The sequence below is a fragment of the Desmodus rotundus genome, chromosome 3, assembly GCF_022682495.2.
Source record: "Desmodus rotundus isolate HL8 chromosome 3, HLdesRot8A.1, whole genome shotgun sequence".
Taxonomy (NCBI): domain Eukaryota; kingdom Metazoa; phylum Chordata; class Mammalia; order Chiroptera; family Phyllostomidae; genus Desmodus; species Desmodus rotundus.
In genome coordinates, this window is record NC_071389.1 from 175,339,289 (window position 1) to 175,360,670 (window position 21,382).

The window sequence follows — 21,382 nt, forward strand, 5'->3', positions numbered from 1 at the left end:
ATGAGGTTTAGAGAGGTCAAATGATTTGTGTGAGACTCTCCAAACACTTTGTACATGACAACAGGAGGACTCTTTCCCATGTTTTTGAACAAATAGTCCAGAACAATTCTCTCTATAAATTGCTTTTAAGAGATTTATTTGTCCATTTGAAAATGTTACTGAGAACCTACCATTAGTTTGAACCTTCTGTGACTGGGATTATTTACATTATAACTCACTTTGCATGCACATAAGTAAATAAAAGCACATGTAACAAAGCAACAGTTTATCATTACATGTGCTGTGTAACTCTGGAGTTTTTTATTCTAACCTATTCCATTATTAGAGAATGATGGTCGTGACCTACAAAACTGATGTGACAAACCATTAATGGATCACAATCTCCAATCTGAAAAATATTGCACTAGGGTACAGAGGAAATAAAAAGTATTAAATAGATAGTCTAAAAGAAAAGACAAATACAAAAGTAAAAGTAACGTGAGGTATTCTCAAATGGTTTTATAGATCATAACTATGTAATTCAGATGTTTTTTATTTATCCTTCTAAATATATTGTCTGTGTTTAAAAAAAAATAACATGAGGTAGGAATGATAATGACCATAAGAAGGGTAAAGAAAAAGTAACAGGAGAGTTAGAAAACTTACTGTAACCTGAGAAAATAAAATTAACATATGACACTTGTAACATCCTAGTTATTATGAAACAAGGCTGAGGAGGTGCTTTTGAAGGATGAGTGTGATCACAACACAGTAATGTTTATACGTTTGATTCGTGTTTGAGCATCGTCACAGTAGCAGTGAAGGAAAGCTTGAGATGCTGACATTTGACAGATCAGAAAACTGAGGCTCCCTGGAAGTAACGAGTACGGTCTAGTCAGACAGCGAGGGGCAGAGCTTCACCACAAAGCTAATCCCTTCCAAAAACCATAATCTCTCTGCTATATTGTCTCACTGTCAATATTTTCTGATAATTCCTCAGTAGAATCATATCCCATTAACGAGTGGGAAAGGTGGGAGGTTGGGGTCATTGCAATCTCCAGCCTCAGGGAAGAGAAAACGAAACAAAAATGTTTGAGAATCGTTCAATAAATGACCTGCTAATGTGGCATTAATAGTTCCTAGGTCCCTGTGAGAGTTCAGATAATACAATTTTAACACAAACTTTGGCAAAATGTTAGAAATATGTATGTGTGTAATTTTCCATGCCTACTCTTACTAAAAATTAAGAGGTTTGAAAATTACTGCTGGTATATATAGAATTCCAAATAAAAATTTCAGGAAATTCCATACATATTTTATATATTATATGAAAGTATGGGAAAAGATTTCTCCATCGTCTGGTCATTCTATCAAACAATATGGTTAAATATTAAGGCAATAAAAGAGTTTAATGTTTTTCTGCCTCAAATATATTTTCCACCTTAATAACCAGTGAAGTCTGGTGGAAGTCATTTCACTCTTAATTGAGACCATTTTAAAAGGTTTCCATCTCATTCTATGTTCTCATCCTATTGTAGCCTCTGATAGTAATTATTCTGTATTCAAGTTTTGCTTCCATCGGCCACACCTAACTGGCTGCTAACTCTTCCCTGCAGGTTCGCCTTTCACAGACGCCTCCTGTGAAGGGCGTATCTCTGTAGGCAGTACACAGACACACACACCAAACAGAAGTGTGAATGCTTTCTGCCCACATCACGATAAAAAAATTCTATGAGGACATGCAACGTATGGAGAAGAAAATGCAGTAGTTACAAATATAGAGTAGAGCCAGACTGCTTGAGTTTGAATGTTGCCTACACTGCTTAGCAGGTGTATGATGTTTGACAAATGTTTTTACATCTCTGTGTCACAGTTTTATTAACTAAAAAATGAGGATAACGAGAATAACTACTTCATAGGTTTGTTGTGAGGATTAAGTGAGTTAATTTATAGCAAGTGCTTAAAACAGATTCTAGCACAGAATAAATTACTTAATCAATGTTAGCTTTAATAATGGTGATGAAGATAATGATAATTAAGGTGGGGTATTGGTGATAATGATAATGCTGATGATAATAATAAAGATGGAAAATCGGGAGATCTCTACCACCAACTAGTCGGGTACCCTAAAATAAGTCTCTTAATTTCTTGGTGCCTGTTTCACCATCTGCAAAATGTGCAAGCTGAGTTCTATTAGTTAGAAATACCTGAGAATACTTTTTTCAAGTAGCTAACTTCAAATAGTCTTATTAGAAATTTTCTAAGTTAAAAAAATGAATCAAAATAGAAATTACATAGATTCTTTAAAAAATCTCTGCTACCTAAAACATCCCTGTTTGTTTGTTTTTACAGCTTCCAGCAAAAAGTACACCCCTGCTCCTGCAGTTACTGTTGCTGTCTCCGTTTTGATCAATGTCATCATCTCTTCCAAAAGTGGAGTATAAAGGAACCTTGCCATTTTGATTTTCCTGAACGCTTTTGCTTTATTTCAGACAGGACACCCTGAATATCATTGGGGAATCACCCCCCCCCCCCCCCCCCCCCCCGCATCAATTGATGCACAGCTGGCTCAGCCCATTGCCTATGAGTGGGCCTGTAACTCAGTATGTTTCTTCTCCACGGACACAGAGATCCACGCTAGAGTAGAAAATAACCCAATCAGAGTCTGTGAGATAAATTCAGGGTACTATTTTGGCGCTAGGATTAGGATTGGGGTGGGGCCTTTTTTTCTGAATGGTGATTACCCAAAACAGAAGATGAGCCTAGGGCTGCTAGCAGCTATCTTGTCCCCAAGAGGAGAGACCTTATCTTCCTGAGAATGGAGTTAACACAGTAAAGGAAGAGTTAAAAAATGAAAAAAACTAGGTCCACATGAGAGTGTATGAGCCCCTAGATCCAACTGTGCCTGAAACTGTATACTGTAGGCTTTTTAATTACATGAATCAATAAATTATATTTTTGCTTAAATAATTTGAATTAAACTTTTTATCTCAAGAAGTTGGAGGAGTTATGATGAATATAAGGACCCTCCCTTAATTTTTATTTAGTAGTCCTAAATAAGAACAAATCAAAGCTTGAAGTAGAAAGCAAAGGACAACTTCTTCATCAAATGGAAAAACTTTGAGCCCTAGAGACATAATTAAGGAGTGAATTTTCTTCAGAAATTTTTATTAGTATTCAAGACCAAAATAGTATAGCCTCAGATGGGAGGAAATGTGGAAACTTGAGAAACACAAAGGAAAGATGTTAGTGAAATCACTATCACTGTCAGTAATGGGGTATTGCATACATGTTTCTAAATTATTACAAAAATTAAAATTTAAAGTCATATGTTAATTTATAAAGAACTTAATGAAAATTGGATTTTAAGTATTCGTTAATTCACATATTTTAAGAACATGTATAAAGGGCCCATGGTAATGCATAACAAGGTGGGGACTGACTGAGGGAGCAGGAGGTGGGGGGCAGGGGAGAGCAACAAGAGAAAAATTGGGACAACTGTAATTGAACAAAAGTTTTTTAAAAAGGAAACTATGTGTATGTGTGTGAAGATAAAGTCAAAGATATGGGAGAAGAAAAACATCTAATCACAAGCAAATATCAATGATGTATTGAGTCCCCATTATGTGCAAACAATTAGGTAAAAAGAAGTATAAATCTTTGAATTTCACAGTTGGGAATGTTCCCATCTTCTTCCAGTAATATACCATATAAGTGGAGTGATGGGAGGTTATTTGACCTCATCTCCAAAGACCCTTGTATTGGGCTAACTGGCATGAAAGTGAGAGCTAGCTCCATACCTTTCAATTCTGAAAGTCCGTGCTTCTTGGAGATTTGGATAAGAAACAGAAAAGTGAAAATCAATTCATGTAGTCTGAGTAGGACTTCCTGAAGGGTCTGTGTCATGACAGAAGAAACTCAGTGGGAAATTAGAGGTATAAGATCACCTGGTAGAGAATTCAGCCACCTAGTACTATGATTGTTCACATTGGGATTTTGAGGATATCAGGGCCAAGGACACTTCTGTCACGCAGCTTGCGCTGGCCTCTGCACCCAATGAAGCCAGCATAGCATTTTTGGAATTAAATGTTGAATACACTAGGCCAGCTCTTCTATGAATTTATGATCTCTTGGGAGAAATTAAGAAAAGAACACAAACAGATCACAATGGAAATACCAAAAAAAAAAAAAAAAAAAAGAGGAAAATCAAGTCTTCCACTCACGCAAATTCAGAAGAGAGAGTCCTTCTAACTGAGGCAAGATGAGAAGCTTCACACAGGAGACAGCATTTGAGTGAGGTCTTGAGACACTGAAGCAGGAGCAAGGGGTGAGAGAAAGGAAGAAAAACAGTAGGGACAAGTACATATCACGCGTTTAGTGCCAAAAGTAAGTACAAATAATATGTTTTTGGAGTTTTGAGAAAAATGAGATTCCTCTGGCCTGAGGCTGGATATAGCTTTCTATCAGAGCAGAGGCTTAGGGGAGGAGCTTCAGATAGGTGGGAAAGAAAACTGAGTAGAAAAAAGAGGTGAGATAGAGGAATGATCAATGCATTTAAGGGTCAGAAAACAGACAGGTCTGCCAGAGTGGAGCAGTAATGTAGACTGGAAAGGAAAGTTGAAGCCTCTCAGTTAAGCTCAAAAGCCAACCTACGCATTTGATCTCCATGAGAAATCAGTCTTCTGGGTAAGAAAATTCTCCTAAGTCAGTTATTCTTAAAGCATGTTGCCAGTATCAGCAGCCGCAGCATCCCTGAAGAACCTGTTAGACGTGTGAATTCTAGGACCTGAACCCAAATCTATGGAATCAGCAACCAAAATCGTGTTTAATAAACCCTCCTGGCTTGTGACTTATGTGATTATAATCCTGAAGGGAATAATGAAGTTTTTTTCAAAAGATAACTTCGTTCTTCCTTTTCCTACTGCTGTTTTACTGAATAGTTCTCTGGAGACAGAAATGATTCTCTCAAGTGGGTTTGTGGGAGGAATGCACATGGTTTGCATTCTCTCAATCTCTGACTGTAGTCTCAAATTTTTTGAGCAAGGAGTCTGTAAAGTGGACCATAGATTTAAATTGATTAAAAGCCTAAATTCATGAAACTTTAGAAGACCAAAAAATTCAAAAGACTTTAGAAGTTTCAAAAAATTCTCTGTCATTTCTGCCCCTTTGTTAGGCTGGGATATCTTCTGAAGATAAAGGGACCTTCAAATATGCATTAATTCACATGGATTGTTAACAGAGAATACGCTGTAAGGTTGCATAGTACCCATCTCCTATTGTAATTTTATTAAAGTAATACATGCGTCTCTTTTTTTGTAGATACAAAAACACTCTGGACTCATTTATTAATTTCATCCTTATAATCCAATGTCCTAATATGCTTATCTGTTTGTCCTGAAGTTCTCTATTTGCTCTGACTTAAAAAAAATCAATCCACAAAAGAAAATTTTGGTAGAGTTCAGTTTGATTGGGGAATGAGGATTCTAGGCCTGAATTGTCTAATGATCTGAACCAAATGGACTTACACTGAGTGGACTAGTTCTTGATTTGGTAAAATTCAACAGACATTTATTTAGCTAGATGTTCTCAGACATACCAAGATGTGCTAAACATTGTCTATTGATAGAAAGTGTATGTGGGAGGGGGAGCTATTATAAGTATCACAGGACTTTTCTTTCTATCTTTCTTCCTTTTGTTATTTTTTAGTAACTAAGGAGGTTATCTTGGTGGAAGTGATTGCATAGAAGGCAAAAAAGCACGTAGAATACCGTCTTCCTGCCTCTTCATCAAATCCCACACATAATTTCTTTCCCTTTTTGTTTCTCATGCTTCAGACTTTTTTGAACAGAGAACAGAGAAAATCTCTTTTTAAAGGAAAAACCGAGATTTAAAATTTTAAATAAGGAAATGTTTAAATGAGGAAAACAACTTCCTCATTTTCAGAAGGCATTTTCAGAAGGAAAATTCCAGTAAAGAACTAGAGTAATTAATTGCTTTTTCAACAAAGTTCCTAGTAGGTGTCGTGTGAAATGCGGCAATCTTGAGAGCACACTTTTACAATGCACAAGAGCCCAAGGCTTTGTGGTAGGCAGATGAACTGTCTGACTTCTCTTCCCCGGTACAAGCACATCTCAGACATCCTTCTTCTACAAGTGTTACATGGTCTTTTCATTGTGAAAGATTAGATCACCTCCATTTTCCAGCCTCTAATATCTCCTAATCAGAAGACCTCAGTAAGACACAAATGAGAATAAATCATCTGTTCTAATCTTATTTATGTAAGAAAATTTTATTCTCATCATTGTTCTTATTTACTTCCGGATAAATGTTATCAAAAGTACTCAGTGATAGTCAAGGCCCCGAGATATACAGAAACTGGTACATGAGCCACAAAAATGCAGAGGGTTATTTTATGTTTCCTAACCCTCAACAGTTGTTTCTGCCAGATTATCTCGTGGTACTGTTTACATTTGCCTGGACTTTGCACTGTAGTAGCTGGAAATATACTTACTGAGTAGAAATCAGTTTAAAGGTATTTCAATTATCCTTTAAGATGAAATATAATATTTAGAAACATCCTCAAATGGAATATTACCTTGATGTTTTAACAATAAATTATTTTTAGCAACTACCATTTTAAGATTTCTTTTTTGATACAATGAAACTTGAAGCAAATGGTTTGCCAGGTGACTATTCTTTTTGCATCAATGTCCCAATCGACAACATGACTGGCATCAAAGGTCTTAGAATGTGCAATGAAAACTCGCAGGATCTGAAATGATTTAATGACAGAAATGAGCACTTCTGTTGCACTCCTACTAGGTTGGCTTTCTGAATCCCAGAACTATTCATTTCCACAGTTTTTAGGGCTTTTTGGAAGAACTCTCAGATTGGTCCCATAGTTTTGATAATTTGCGCCAACTGCTCTGTGGCTAACTCAATATGTTCTTAGTAGTCTCAGTGTTTAATGCATCCGGCAACTTCTTCACGGTGTCTATTACAATGGTTTTGGACGGACCTGCCATTGAGCTTTTCTCAGATCTGGTAGCATCTGATTGCTCTCTGGTGTCTTTTCTATAGAAGTCACTTAACTGAAGATTCATACTGGGATACTTCGACAAGAGTGAAAGGGAAGATTCCAAACTCCCAGGGACGTTCCCACTATTTATCCAAGAGAGTGATTGGCACATGCACATGTCTGAACCCTTCTTCAGCTGACTCATGCAACTCCTTTACCTCGGCACTCTTCTCACCCGCTGGGCACGTAGCTGTTGCAATCCGGAAAAATAAAGGTTCCCTTTGCATTTTGCCATCCTCTGCATCCACTACAGATCGCATCTCCTTAAAAATTATGAGCATTTATTTGAAGACATCCTTAATATAACCGTCTTCTTTCACAGCCATCCAGGTGACCTGATTGTTCATACTGCTGTTAAACGATTCGGTAAGTGTGTTTGTAAAGGAGGCAAAAGCTTGCATGTGAAAAAAGAATGTTTTGACAACTTGAACCAGCCTTTCTTTGTCCTTTCCTGACTCTGAAGACATTTGTCCAGCAAAAATGTTACAGCACTGCAAACACAGCAGCAATCCAAATGAAAACTAAAAGTACATCTGTTAACCATAAAAAAAAAGACTCAAAGCATTATCTGAATGTGAAGATGATTCCTGTCAATGGTTGGAAAACCACCCAAGCTTTAAAGAAGAATGATCCTGCACTTTAATAAAAATAATACCAAAACTATTAAAACAGAGTAAAATAGGGGTGTTTCACTGAATTTAAACCACGTACCAATATTGTGTGCTGGATTCTGAATTGAGTATGTTTTCATATGGAGTGACACTGTTCTCAATAACTATTCAATATATTTATTTCCAACAACTAATGGGAAATACTGAATAAAGTATTAAAAAGTGTACAGAAAGGCTCTGGTTCCAGTTAAGATAGAGCAAACATACTCTACGCAATCTTTCCTACTGATTAAAACTAAAAATCTTTCACAAAATACATAAAGTAACTATCATATAACTCTGAAGTTGGGTAACAGCAGACTGGGGAGGTAGAAAATGCAGCATTTCAAAGAAGTGCAACACCACTTGATGCAAATTCCCCAAATGTCTGTCCTGTCTAAACATGTTTCTGCACTTTCATCACAAACTTCCTCTCCTGCTACCGAGAGTTATTGTCACTAACCATTGTTCATGATCCTCCAGTATTTCTGTAGCTGCTCTAGCATCTTGCTCTATCAATCATCTTCTCTTTCTCTTGTGCTGTGGACAAAAAGTGCCCCCAAAATTTGTATGGTGAAGCCCTAACCGCCAGTACGGCTATATTTGGAAATAGGGCATATGAGGAAATAATTAAGGTTAAATGGAGCCACGAGGGCAGAGTTCCGATGTGATGGGATTAGTGTTCTTGGGAAAGGAAACACCAGAGACCTCGCTCACTTACTCTCAGCCACGCGAGGGCACAATGACAAGCCCCTGCCTGCCAGGAGGAAGAGAGCCCTCACCAAAAGCTGAATGGGCAGCACCTGGATCCCAGATCTCCCAGCCTCCAGAACTTTGAGAAAATACATTTCTGTTCTTTATGGTATTTTGTTATGGCAGCCACCTGGCATTCTCCATCTCGCTCTTCATTTTTCCTTCTCCTTTACATACATACTCAGTTTCCTCCTCAGTTAAAAAAAAAAAAAGTTTAACCTTGACTTCCCTTCTGGTAATAACACCACCTCATTCCTGCCTTTCTCAAATTTCTCAAAAGAGAAATTGTAATTAATTCTGTCCCCCATTATTTTCCTGTAAGGCACCAATAACTTCTAATTATCACATCTGTTGGCTTATTTCCAGGCTGTAGCCATTTTGAGTTCTCCTCATTATTTACAATTGCTGATTACCTCTTTCTACTTCCAAATTTTCTCTTCCTGAGGCCTCCATGATATACAGCCTGGTCCCTCTATATCCTCTCTAAGGGTTTATCTTTTTCACAGGCTTCTCTTCCTCCTTATATCACCAATAGCTCTCCAGTCTCCTAAGTTCAGCACAGCTGTGTCTTTAACCTTCATTATATTCTATACTTTCTCCCTTGGAGGTTGCAACTGTCCCCATCACTACAAATGTCATCTGTACACAGAAGACTCCTAAACCTCCGTAGTGTGGCCTCAGCAGTTCTCCTGACCTTCAGGTCTGCATTTTCAACTACCTTCCGGCCATATCCAAAACCTGCACTTGTCTCCTTGAAAAACACTTTTCCTCTTAAACTTTGCCTTATTGTTGAGGCTCAAAATCCATTTTCATTTTCTCTTTCCCATATCAAATCCGTCCCTAACATTTGCTAATTCTCTCTGAACTTATTTCCACCTATCCCCCCCCTGAAAGTCCCACAACTCCCACTCCAGGTCCCCTCATCTCGACAATGTTACTGGTCTCGCCTTTGGTCTCAATACTTTCAGTCCACAGGTCACAATGCAGCCCACAGGAAAAGTCCACCAGCAGGGGTGTGTTATTAGACCACCAGAATGTATTTTCAAAATGTACATCAGTGGCCAAATGTAAAAACTGGAAGGCAGAAATATTGATTTCTGTTGATTGTTGAAAACAAATGAGATTAGCTGGAAGCATTAGGCTCAGGTTCTAAGTTGGAAAAATCGCCCAGAGCTGAAGTTGTCCTCTTTAGACTAGACACTCACCCTCTGCAACCTTTTGTCTTCCACTGAGTGTTTCCAGTACACACCTTGCCCAGCTGCTGTAAGCACTGGAGTTGCTGCCCCACATTTATTGTTCATACCAACCAATGCCGTTTACATAAAGTGACCACTCTGAAATCTAAACTCCTGGTGTTATCCCACAGTCAAAACCTTTCATGGTTCAATGTTGCCAAGAGAATGAAATAAATTCCCCAGCATGGCATTTAAGTGTTGGGAACTGCCCTGCCTGGCTTCAGAAGCTGTAACCCCCCATGGCTAAGGCTGAGTGAGAGACCTTGGGACCATAAGCCACTAAGGAGACAAAGCTTATCTCCCTGGCAGGGGTGCCACCTCTGCCCACTTTACTTTACCCTGCTTGGCCCTGAGCCTGACCAGTTAGCCCATGACGGGTAAGATTCCTCAAGGGAGGGTCTACCTAAGACAGGCATGGTCACGAAGAGGCCCACAGGGAAGGACTTGGGGGCCTATAAAAAAGGGGGTGATGGACCCTCGCCCCTCGGCTTTGACATAGCCTCAGTCCTCATTCTGTCTGCAAGAAGTCTTCTAATCTCTTGGCTGCCTTACTTCCCCTGCCTGACTTAAGGCTGAAACAATGACAGAGGGCGGTGCAGCCCTGTGCTGGAAAGGCCGGATTCCCCGGGGCGATCAGGCCTAAGAAAGAATGCATAAAATCCTGTGAAACCTGCTTTGCTAAGAATGTCCTCAGTTTTCTGATAAAGGTCCAAGCATGAAATGAGTTTGTTTCCCATAGTTTTATAACCCGTTAGCTAACTGACCCTGACTCAGAATAAGCCCTCAGAGTTCTTTGAATGTTATCTATTGTTTGATTCTTATTGCCTAACAATGATTGATGAGCTTTACCTGTATTCCTGTGCAAAATGAACCAAATCAAAGCCCATTGAGGAAAAGGCTCCTGGCCCTTCTCCTTTGAGAGTTTGGCCACCTTTCCTCCCTGAGCAGATCATGTCTTAGTAGACTTATTTTCATCCATGGTGGACAGAGGGGGGGTGTGAGGGGGGGGGCTCCGCAGGCAAAGCTCCTCCACATTTAAGACCAATTACAAACTGCTCTCAGAGCTTCACTACTCGCCTTCCCTCTCATATACCCCTGTCCCACCAGCAGTGTGGATTTTTTTCCCCCTGAAAATGCTCTCCAAGTTTTGTGCAGCTCCTATGTATTTTCTGTACCCGTACTATCTCCTCCGTACCCCAGCTCCTACACATTTGTGGAAATCTTACTTATCCACCCAGCCCTAGTTCATATCCGCTGACTACCCTGCTTTTTTTCCTCCCATGTCCCTACTTGGTGGGGCCCCAGGTTACTTCGATTACAAATTGACCCACTGGGACAAAGATAAAATAATTCCTTACTTAGCCCTTCTTTAGAACTATAACAGGCAGCGCCCTTAGATTTTATGTCTCGTAGCTGGTATCTTGGTTCTGTATCCTCTATCTACCTAATACCAGCAGAAATTGTTGTTGTTTATATAAAAAAGAAGAGCTTTCATTTAGTAAGTTTTGGCCAGACACCAGACACCATGCCAAGTGCCTTACATGCATTATCTCATTTAATCCTTATGACGATCTGTAAATTACGTACTCACATTGCACCAATGAAAATGTTTAGAGAGCTCTACTAAGTGATTTTCCCAAGGCTATGTGGCCAGTCGGTGGTGCTCTGAGCACACAAAATCAGGGCTATCTGATGCTGTGGTCTCTCCCCACAACTACAGTGGGCTGAGTGACTTTCTGCTTCGGAGGTGTCTCTGTTGTAGAGAAATCTAGGGGGAATAGGACAGAGTCCACAGGAAGAAGCACGCAAGACTCTGATCTAAACTTTCAGGGAAAAGAGTCAATTTCGTCTTTAAGGTTTTTATATTGTCAAGACAATTCACCAAGACAACAAAAAAAGAGAGTGATAACAGTGAGAGGAATTAATAGCATACTAAAAAAAATTCACGTTGGGCTGGAAGTATATTTGGATTTACATCCTGGGGAACTAAATGAAGCAATCAGCAACAGATGGAGGTACAAATGCATCAGAAGATAAAGGCAACTTAATATCTAGGACAGCTGACAAGAAGAAATCCCAAAATCTGAAAGCTCCAATCAAAGAGCCGTCTTCTCCACTGAACTGAATCAACTCAGTTATAGAGCACTCTTCAACAACAAAAAGTCCATTAAAGAACAGAAAATCAAACGTTTTGACACTTTAGTAGTCTTTCAAATTACATTACTTAATAAATACCACTTCTATATTAATATAGCAAATAGAAGAATTCTGAGAACTAAGCCATGCAGAAATTGTCCATAAACCGGACAGGCAGAGGGACCCAGCAGAGACTAGCAAAGCCTGTAAGTCATCACATTCCATCAGAAACATCCAGATGAAAACACATGAGAGAGCACTTCAACAATACTGCTACACCACTGCTGGGACTGCCAAACTCAGGAACACCGCAAGGTAAGCAATATGGGTATTTCTATTAGTATTGATATAATACTGTTCTTCGTTATAGGCAATTTGAAATAAATGTCAGTCTTAAATCCTAGCCATAAATATAGTAGAGTAACAAAACAACTTTGTTTAAAAGGATTCCATGGCATGTTCCTTGTGATTATTTATTTCTCAGAAGACACCAGGGAAAGAGGAACATTAAGTCAGAGAAGAAGAAAAAGCAGTAAAGACATAAATTTTAGGAAGAATTAAGGGTGAAATGACACCGGTGTGACTGTGTCTTGTTTACATGGATTGTTAAATTTCCTTTTATGTCTTTATCGCTAATATCAGCTATAGGAGAATGAATGTGCAATCTAGTACTAGTTAATGTACAGTGCTTATGCTGCTTCATAAGTTATTACATTTAAATATCACTGGGAACTCACTGTGTGTCTCTAAATAGACTATTATCTTCTTGAAAACAAGAAACGTTGGCTTTTTTTTAATGCCTTAAAATATATAGTAGATGTTCCTCAGTAAGCGCTTGGTAAATGCTGATGAATTACGCTGATATTCTGCTCTCTGACCAGAAATATTCTTCAGAAAAATTTACATCAGCAAGTGTCATCACATCATAGTCAACCTGTTTCTTTTTTCAGTTAAAGGCCACAGTCTTATGTTAAATGCCAGGGTCTTGTATTAAAGGAGGAGGCTCCGAGCTAGTTAGTAACTTCTTTTGTCCTGAAAAACTTCTGACTTTACTACCTAGACCTTATTCCCACACTCCCACATAAAGGAACCTTGCATGAGAGCGGGACCTACGGTGAACGGGGAGGAGTGACAGCAGGCACAAACGTAAAGCCTCCGAGAACACTAAAAACTGAACATCAGAGGTTAAGCAGGATCACATTCTTTTTCTTTCTTTGTTTTAACTTGTTATGTGGAAAGTTAAAACATACACAGAAGTGAAAACATTAGTGTGATAAACTCCCATGTTCCTATAACCCAGCCTCAACAATTATCACCACAGGGTCCATCTTTTTCCCTCCGTAACCCTACTCCACTGTCCCTTCTAGATCATCGGGAAGCAGATCTCAGAGCCTACCTCATTTCATCACGAATTTTTCCGTATGTATTTCTACAAAGGCAAGAACTCTTACTGAAATTTAACTTTTGCTTCCCAAATTAAAATATTTAATAGAACCATCTATGACTTTGAAACACTCAATATACTGCTATAAAAATTTATTATTGTGGTATTGTAGAAGTTTGAAATGCAATTTGCAATACACATCAAAAGTAAAAAAAAATGTATTTACTTAGTTATATAATTCTTCTGTAAATTTATCTTGAGAAAATAATCCAGATACTAGAAGGGGAGGGGCGACTATGAGTATTGAAGTGCTCATTGGAATACTATGATAGTGAAACAATTGTAAATTTATTAAATTTTAGTAGAGATATTTTATGGAATATTTCATATAACCAATGAAATAATTATAAAACTAGATATATGGATGTTAAACTAAATCAATATAAGATGAAAATTTTATTTATATTATTATTACAACTTTATAAAAATACATATTTAAACAAACTTGGGAAAATAACAAAAAAACTCAAGATGATAGGTTTATGGGTGTTTTTCCTCCTTAATTTAAAAATGTTTTTATATTACTGCTATTGACTTTATATTTTAAAACAGCTCATCAAATCTCTTATTTTTCATTTCTTCATGTCATAATTCTACCATCTATCAAAGCACATATCACATGTCACTTGCTACATGACGCCTCCCCTAGTCACCTCAATATCAATTTCTTTCTTTAAATTTCTATACACTTGACAGACTGAACTACAGTTATTCGCAAAACTATCCTGAGGACTTTATATCTGAATATGTGATAATCAATATTTTCATTTTGTAAGGTGGTTCCTTTCCTAAAAAATTAAAACAAGTGTATAATATCACTAAATAAACCTTAACTTTCAGATATAATCATCAACATACTTCTACCACTTCTTATATGCTCTTTTAATCTTGAATGTTTACTATTCAATTCAACAAAATTGGCATGGACTCCATAAGAATCTATCTGAATAACACTAGTCTTTGTTTCCATTCCAACATCCTAGACAGGCTGATCACTGGCGTTACCAATTTTGTTTACTGCTTTTCTAATGAAATAACAAGTTAAAATGCACGTTATTTCCAAACTCTGTTTTAGCAACAGAGCATTCGTGCAGCACAAAAAAGCACAGTAGATGAGTGGATCAACAACAGTGGGACATTCACACAACGGAAAACTATTTGGCTATAAAAGAGAAGAAAATTTTACCCTTTGCCAAAGCATAGATGGACCTGGATAACATTCTACTAAGTGAAAGAAGCCAGTCAGAGAAAGACACAGACTGTATGACTTCACTCATATGTGGACTCTAACGAACAAACAGGCAAGACCGACAGACTCGTAGCAGGATGACAGCTAAGAGGCAAGGGGTGGGGGGGTCGGTTAGGGAGTGGAGGGACTGGGCAAAAAGGAAAAGGACTCATGGACATGGACAACAGTGTGGTGATTGCAGGGGGGGAGTGTATAATGGTACTAAATGGTAACGAGAAAAAAACACAATAAAAATAAAATTAAAAAGCACAGCTGCTTCGGCATATGCTGGGGTGAAATAGGCAGCAAGAGACCATGAGCGCCACCTCCTGGCTAGCGATTCCCCGTCAGGTGTCCCAGGGCTCTTTAGAACCTATTTCAGGACACGCTTTAATAAAATACACACATAACAGAACACACGCTGCTGCGCAGTAGAGAGTAATAGCCCAGAGTAAATGTTTAACTGACAGGGAGCGCTATCATGTGAAAAATAATGTAAAAGTTTACATTTACCATAAGAAAGGTGCAGGTAATCAGAGCTGAATTAAGTACACCACTTAGCTACCTGCTGGTACCAATCTTTAAAAGTCATTTTTATTTTTTTAAAGATTTCATTTATTTATTTTTAGAGAGAGGGGAAAGGAATGAGAAAGAGAGGGAGAGAAACATCAGTATGTAGTTGCCTCTCACGCGCCCCCTACTGGGTACCTGGCTCGCGACCCAGGTATGTGCCCTGACTGGGAATCCAACCTCAACCCTTTGGTTCACAGTCCAGCACTCAATCTGCTGAGCAACACAAGCCAGGGCAAAAGTCATTTTTAAAATGACTTTAAAATGATTTTTAAAAGATTTAATATTAAAGTCAATATTTAAAAGGTCATCACTGAAAAGCTAATAAGATAGAGGAAAGTATATTGTCCAGAACTCCTTTTAGGTATAGTACTATATATTCTTAGTAAGACATCACTTAGCCATGCCTAATACCTACGATCTTTAAGAAGAGTGACTCCCACTAATTGAAGGGCTTTTGTTTTGCTGAGTGAAATAAGCAATTTGAGAGTCAAAACTAAATTGTCACAGGCTATAGTGAAAATGCTGTTACCAACTGTAGTTTTCTCCTCTAAATGTCAAGCACATATTTAAGAGTAACAAATTGAAAGGATACAAGTTGTTACTCTTCCCTGGATGACTGAATGTCTACATATGACCCAGTGTCGATACATACTAAAGTGTGACTTGTTTAAAATTTGAATTTGCACAAGTCAACACCACCTCTAACTATAATTTTGAATGACATATTACTTTCAAGTTGACATGTAATTTTACCAACTCAACTTTTTACCTAGATTAGAAATTCCATGAAAGCAGGGACCGTGTCTTTTTCATTTTTGTGTACTCTACAGAGCTTAGCATGCTACCTTATATATAGTACGGTGCTACTCCATTAGATAAATTGTTACTGAATACTGAATTATTAAATTGCTCCCTTCACCAGGCTCTTCAAATTTCACCTTCCCAAGAAATAATTCATTAGTTTCACCTTCAAACCCCACCTACTTCTCTAGTATTGATCTCACTTTGGGGATAGAAATCATCTTGAACTGTGTTCAGTACTGGAGCAGGTATGGTAGCAGGCCTGCTGAAGATACTTGCATAAGGAACCCTCCCAAAGCCCTTCCCCAAGGAGAAAAGCGCTAGGAAGGTAAGCCAGACTCAGAAAAATGAGTCCCTTTTTATTAGATGTGAAAAATAATTCTGAGCACATCTTGACATCTCTTGCTCAAACTTGTTATTGGCACTAAATTATGAATTGATGCCTGGATCATCTAGGTAGGAAAGTGCAAGTGCAAGACTCTCAGTATGTAAAGAAAGAAACTGTCACTTTTATAGTGGGAAAAGTACAGTATCTTCAATTTCTAATAAGATTGAACTTTTTCCATCAATTCGCTATTTCTTCTTTTACTGTCTGTTCAAGGTTGTTTCCTCATTTAGGTATTAGATTATTACTGTTTTCCTTATTAACAACATTCTTTTGAACTTCATAGTTCTTCATTTTTCTTGTATTTTTTCCCATTTTGTTTTTAGTTCTTTTTACATGGTCCTCTTTGTTAATCAAATTTTTGTACGACTTCAGTGGTTTTAAGCTTATAAAGTCCTCCTTTATACAGAAATTTGAAAATTATCCATTTTCTTCTATTTTACTAGTTGATTTCTTGCATATATTATTGCTAATAACATTTTTTAATTAACTTGTAACCCCTAAAACTATCCCATTATGCCAGAATCATTTATGAAATAATAATTTCAACAACCATCAATTTGAGATTCTACATTTATTAGTTTGCTTTGAGGATTATTTTGTTCCATGATTCCATCTACTCTTTCCCCTGCACAATACTGGTTAATATTGTATTTTGATAGTGTTTTAGTATTTGAGAAGGAAAAAGTACCATTATTACTTTTCCTGAAAAAAAATAGCCATACCTATTCAGTCTTTCGGATATATTTTATGATTAATTTGTCAAGTTGTGTTAAAATAATTTTTTTGGAAGGAACTGATCACTTGGAAGCATTCAACCTTCCAGAGGAGGAAGATTCATTTTCCATTTGTTTATCTCGAGGTAAATAGCACCACACCTTTTCCGGAAGTCACGCCTTCAGATAATGGCATATGATAGTTGCTAGAGATGTTTGTCACTTTTTCAAGGTAAGAAAGACTCCTCTCACACACTTAACTGGATAGGGATGTAGTTGGTGATTTTCTGAATTCAAAGTCAGAAATAGGTTTTTATTTCATAACATCTGAAAACTAGGAGCCAAAAAAAAGGGGAAAAGTATGGAAATTTTCTAGAAGAAAAAAGAAAAATCAAAGTCCAAATTTGTGGTTTTCAAATTTCGGTTTGCAACCAGATGTTGAGTTTGGGGACTTATTTAATAGACCGTCAACAAACAATTTCTTTACATGGAATTGAGACATTTTCTCAGTACTGCCTTGAGAAAATTCTTGTCTGTCATGCATGCCCGCGCATGTGTGGGGGTGTACTGGGTCCGAATCAAAGATAAAAATGAATTTCTGACCACGGCGAAGTTTATTCCGCCAGGATTACCAGTACATTTTTCTAAACTTAACAGCATAGATGATTATGTTCCTAATCCATATTTTTTAATCTTCCCCTCATTTCCAAATTATGTTTTTATGACTTGGAGGATAGGTTATTTTCATGTTTCCTTTCTTGAGAGAAAAACACCTTCACTCCTTCCTCCCTTGCTTCTCGGATTCCCCTATCTAGGCTAAGAACCACGGTCTTAAAACAGGGCCCAAAGCAATCAAGATAGTGTTTATTCAAAGAGAGAATGTGCCAGATCCCATACAGATATACAGAACTCCATTTTCTCTCTCTTTCCTCCCAAGAGTTTAAACAAAAAATAGAACTGGCAGGCACATAGGAATATTACTCAAGGCATGCATATTAACATTTTTTTAAATTAGGCTCAAGCTTTTACTCAAGAAGGCTCCTACCAGGCTTGTTTTATTCATTCTATGGCATACTTTGCTACTTATTCCTTATTACTTCTGTGAAACAGCATCTTCTTCTTCCCAAGGCTAACTCTAACTTATCTTAATATGGGCAAGTGCAATACAGATCATTCTAAATAATTTAATTTATAAGCTTTGCAAATGGGGAATCAGAGAGACTGCACTGTCCTTCACCACGGCAACTTTCTCCTCAAGTGAGATTTAAGTCCAAGGAATCTTGAATATATACTGTCATCACAAGGATTTTTTTGTAAAGATTTTGTTATACTTGCCTTTCAATACCCCTTAAGTTTGGAAAATGTGTCTGGAAAAATATACATAACATGACTTGAATATTGTAAATTAAGATAAGAGTATATGAACAAAATTATATATCAATCACCCTGTAAACTCAGGGATCTTAGTAGTCTTCTAGTCTTACTAATTTAACTCCAAATATTGTAGAAATCACACTGGTAGGTCTATTCAATGCGGTGACTAGAAGTGAGAGAAATAAAGGAGCTAACCATTAGCTCTGGTTATCAAGAGCTAACCATTTCAAACTGCGGTCTGTTTCCAATATGTTATCAGTATTACTTGGAAATAATCACCTGTATCCTAGAAGTTCTTGATTTGGTTTTAGACTGACTTATTTATTAATAATGAGGCTTCATAAACACAAATATTTCCTATCTAGGACTTCCCCTCACCACAAAACACAATTCCTTGATTAATGCATTGGCAGGGTGCCACCCACGTTTCCACACACTGACTTCAAGTTTCATAAAAATAATTCTTTTGAAGAACCTGTTTTCTGAGGAATTCCTTACATAGCATATTGTTACTTTGCTATCAGGAAGTAAAAGATTTCCTGGTCAAATCTACACAGACAGCAGATATTTTTTAAGATTTTTTAGTGAAAATTTACCATTTTATTTTTCAGAGATCATATTTGAAATATGGCTCAGAGTGACTTCCTCTACCCAGAGAACCCAAGGAGGCGGGAAGAAGTCAACCATCTCCACCAACAGCTCCTTGATTGCTTATCTGACAGCTTCCATGCCACCAATAAGCTGATTGGAGTCTTAAATACGCATTTGGGGTGCAGGCTGGCGTCCATTGAGATGAAAAGAAATGGGACCATCAAAGAGAACTGTGATATCATCATCCAAGCCGTGACGAAAATCCAAAAGGAATTGCAAAAGGTTGACGAAGCACTCAAAGATAAACTAGAGCCAACCCTTTATAGAAAACTTCAGGATATTAAGGAAAGGGAAACAGAGAAAATTGCAATAGTACAAAAGGTTATTTCAGTCATCCTGGGAGAAGCTACTTCTGCAGCCAGTGCAGTGGCTGTTAAACTTGTGGGTTCGAATATCACAACTGGCATAATTAACAAGTTGGTCACTGTGTTAGCTCAAATTGGTGCTTCTCTCCTGGGTAGCATAGGAGTTGCTGTTCTTGGCCTTGGCATAGATATGATCTTCCGTGCCATCCTGGGAGCAGTGGAGAAAACGCAGCTACAAGCAGCCATTAAGAGTTATGAGAAGCATCTGGTAGAATTCAAGTCAGCCTCAGAAAAATATCATCATGCCATTACTGAGGTCACCAACACAGTGAAACACCAAATGAAATAAACTGCCACCTTGTTTGCCCCTGGAATATTTTCTGCTTCTCTCTCAATAATAGTGCTTGGTTTCTTGGATTAGGTTCATTTTCCATAAGCTTTCCTCATAGACATAAATACAATAAACAAATTGGGAAAAGGAATTAGAGATGCTAAAACCAGATGACTCGAGTTTTGCATCAACAATAAACGCCTAGATCAGTTGGTGCTAGACCCCGTGAGTTAAAAGACTCTATCCCAAGATGTCTTCTCACTCTGCTCTACCAGATCAAGATTAGGCTAAATGCTATTATGGAATAGGTGTGGGGGTTGCCTCTTCCTTTTCTAATTCCCAGTCAAAATCCTTAAATGTACACTGAGTGCTGAGGCTTTCATTTCTACCTCTTCAGACATCATTTAGCTTTAAGAAGACATACTGAGTAATTTCTGCCTGGACACAAACCCTGGGCCTTTGAATAGAATAGAAATACTACCATAATTTCAATCATCACTTTAAATCCAAATTTCTGTAAACTGGGAAAGACTGAAATATGGTTTGTAACAGTTAACTTCAATGATAAAAGGAAGCAATCGTTCTGTAAACTTCTAATTGCACACTATAATCTGAATCTATTTTTAACAGATAAAAGCTAAAACTAAAAAGATAAAGTTTTGTTTCTGTAATTGCAATCAACCCTGGCCAATGTGGATGATAATTAAATATTCTTCAAGTGAATGTTTGAACACTCTGGAACATTTTTTTTTAAAGGCAAATACCAGATATGCATCCATAAAAAGGCATTTAGAAGGCAGGAAATGAAGCCACTCATTCAAGCATTTGTCATTCAGAGGAAAGTCATCATTTATTACCTTATGAGTTTTCAGGAAAATAAATAAAATTCACTTTCAAGACTAGCAAAAATTAGGAAGTTGCCCTGGCTATATAAACCTTTAGGTTGCCTATTTCATTAATTACCTAATTTCAGAAAAATCCAGAGGCTAAGGAGGTCTAATGGTTCAGTTAAATTTCTGCAGATGGAAGTGTTTGTTTTCTAAGTACTGCACCAACTAATAACTCCCCGTTGAGATTCTTAGATTAAACTTACAAAATTATTAATAAGCTGTGATGCAAGAATGTGTTTGTTATAGTTGACTCTTGAACCTAAGTTCAGGAACAGTCTTGACATTTAATAAGCTCAGCGTATCTCAAAAATTAAAGGTACATAAAGTACTTTAATTTTTTTATGTACTAATTTTCTCCTCTTCTATCATTGGTTTAGTTGCAAAACATCACAATTTAGTTCACTTTCAATATTAAATGTTTTTGTTGTTATTACCTGATTTACAAAGTTGAAACTACAAGAACTTTTTACTGTTCTGAGACTCCTAAGTCAGTCTAAAATCAGTTCAAGAATTTCCTAAGACAAATGTTAGTTTAGGACCAATCTTGAACGGTTAAGAGCACATTTAAATATTCTGCTAATATTTACAATCAATTGCAGGAATTGGCCTACAACAACGTATTTCCTATAAGGGATATTCCCATTAAGATGAGAAATAAAGAAGCGTGTCCTTTAAGGACAGAATTTAAAAATATTTAAAATTACCTATAAGAGGAAAACATAGGGTAGGAGTCTTGGGGGAAAAGTGAATATGAGAGAAAGAATGAATCTTCGAAGACCAAACCTAAAGGAATAATCCCGTACCTACAGTGACATCACACGAGACGTTTTGGCTGGTAAACAGACCACAGCCA

At 37.4% G+C, this 21,382-nt stretch overlaps 3 protein-coding genes and 1 long non-coding RNA gene across 7 annotated transcripts in view; 2 read left to right on the top strand and 2 right to left on the bottom strand.

Annotated features, from left to right (window-relative positions):
* Positions 1–5,281, top strand: part of ART4 (ADP-ribosyltransferase 4 (inactive) (Dombrock blood group)) — a 40,185-nt gene extending 34,904 nt beyond the window's left edge. Inside the window, exon 4 of one of the 2 annotated variants that reach the window (XM_053921774.2) lies at positions 2,332–5,281. In XM_053921774.2, the coding sequence (XP_053777749.1) occupies positions 2,332–2,423 (92 nt within the window). In that variant the 3' untranslated portion in view covers positions 2,424–5,281. The remainder of the gene's footprint in view (positions 1–2,331) is intronic. The other variant, XM_024575669.4, reaches the window with a different exon arrangement.
* Positions 1–21,382, bottom strand: part of LOC123478204 (uncharacterized) — a 101,399-nt gene that overhangs the window by 79,469 nt on the left and 548 nt on the right. The window lies entirely within an intron of this gene.
* Positions 6,621–7,844, bottom strand: C3H12orf60 (chromosome 3 C12orf60 homolog). The gene is given in 3 exon segments (XM_024575787.4): positions 6,621–6,923; positions 6,926–7,158; positions 7,160–7,844. Coding segments are annotated over 3 exon segments (852 nt in total). The 5' UTR covers positions 7,525–7,844; the 3' UTR covers positions 6,621–6,669.
* Positions 12,092–20,329, top strand: SMCO3 (single-pass membrane protein with coiled-coil domains 3). Of its 3 annotated transcripts, none has more exons than XM_045184327.2 (3): positions 12,092–12,146; positions 13,199–13,250; positions 18,964–20,329. In XM_045184327.2, exon 3 carries the CDS (start codon positions 18,980–18,982, stop codon positions 19,655–19,657), a length of 678 nt encoding a protein of 225 aa, XP_045040262.1. In that variant the 5' UTR covers positions 12,092–12,146; positions 13,199–13,250; positions 18,964–18,979; the 3' UTR covers positions 19,658–20,329. The 3 variants fall into 3 exon arrangements, with proteins under 3 accessions (XP_045040262.1, XP_024431523.1, XP_053777750.1); XM_053921775.2 differs by lacking the exons at positions 12,092–12,146; positions 13,199–13,250 and adding exons at positions 16,110–16,205; positions 17,133–17,210; XM_024575755.3 differs by lacking the exon at positions 13,199–13,250 and having other exon boundaries at positions 12,097–12,146.

Coding starts and splice junctions, on each gene's coding strand:
- SMCO3 (XM_045184327.2), top strand. CDS start 18,980: ATGGCTCAGAGTGACTTCCTCTACCCAGAGAACCCAAGGAGGCGGGAA.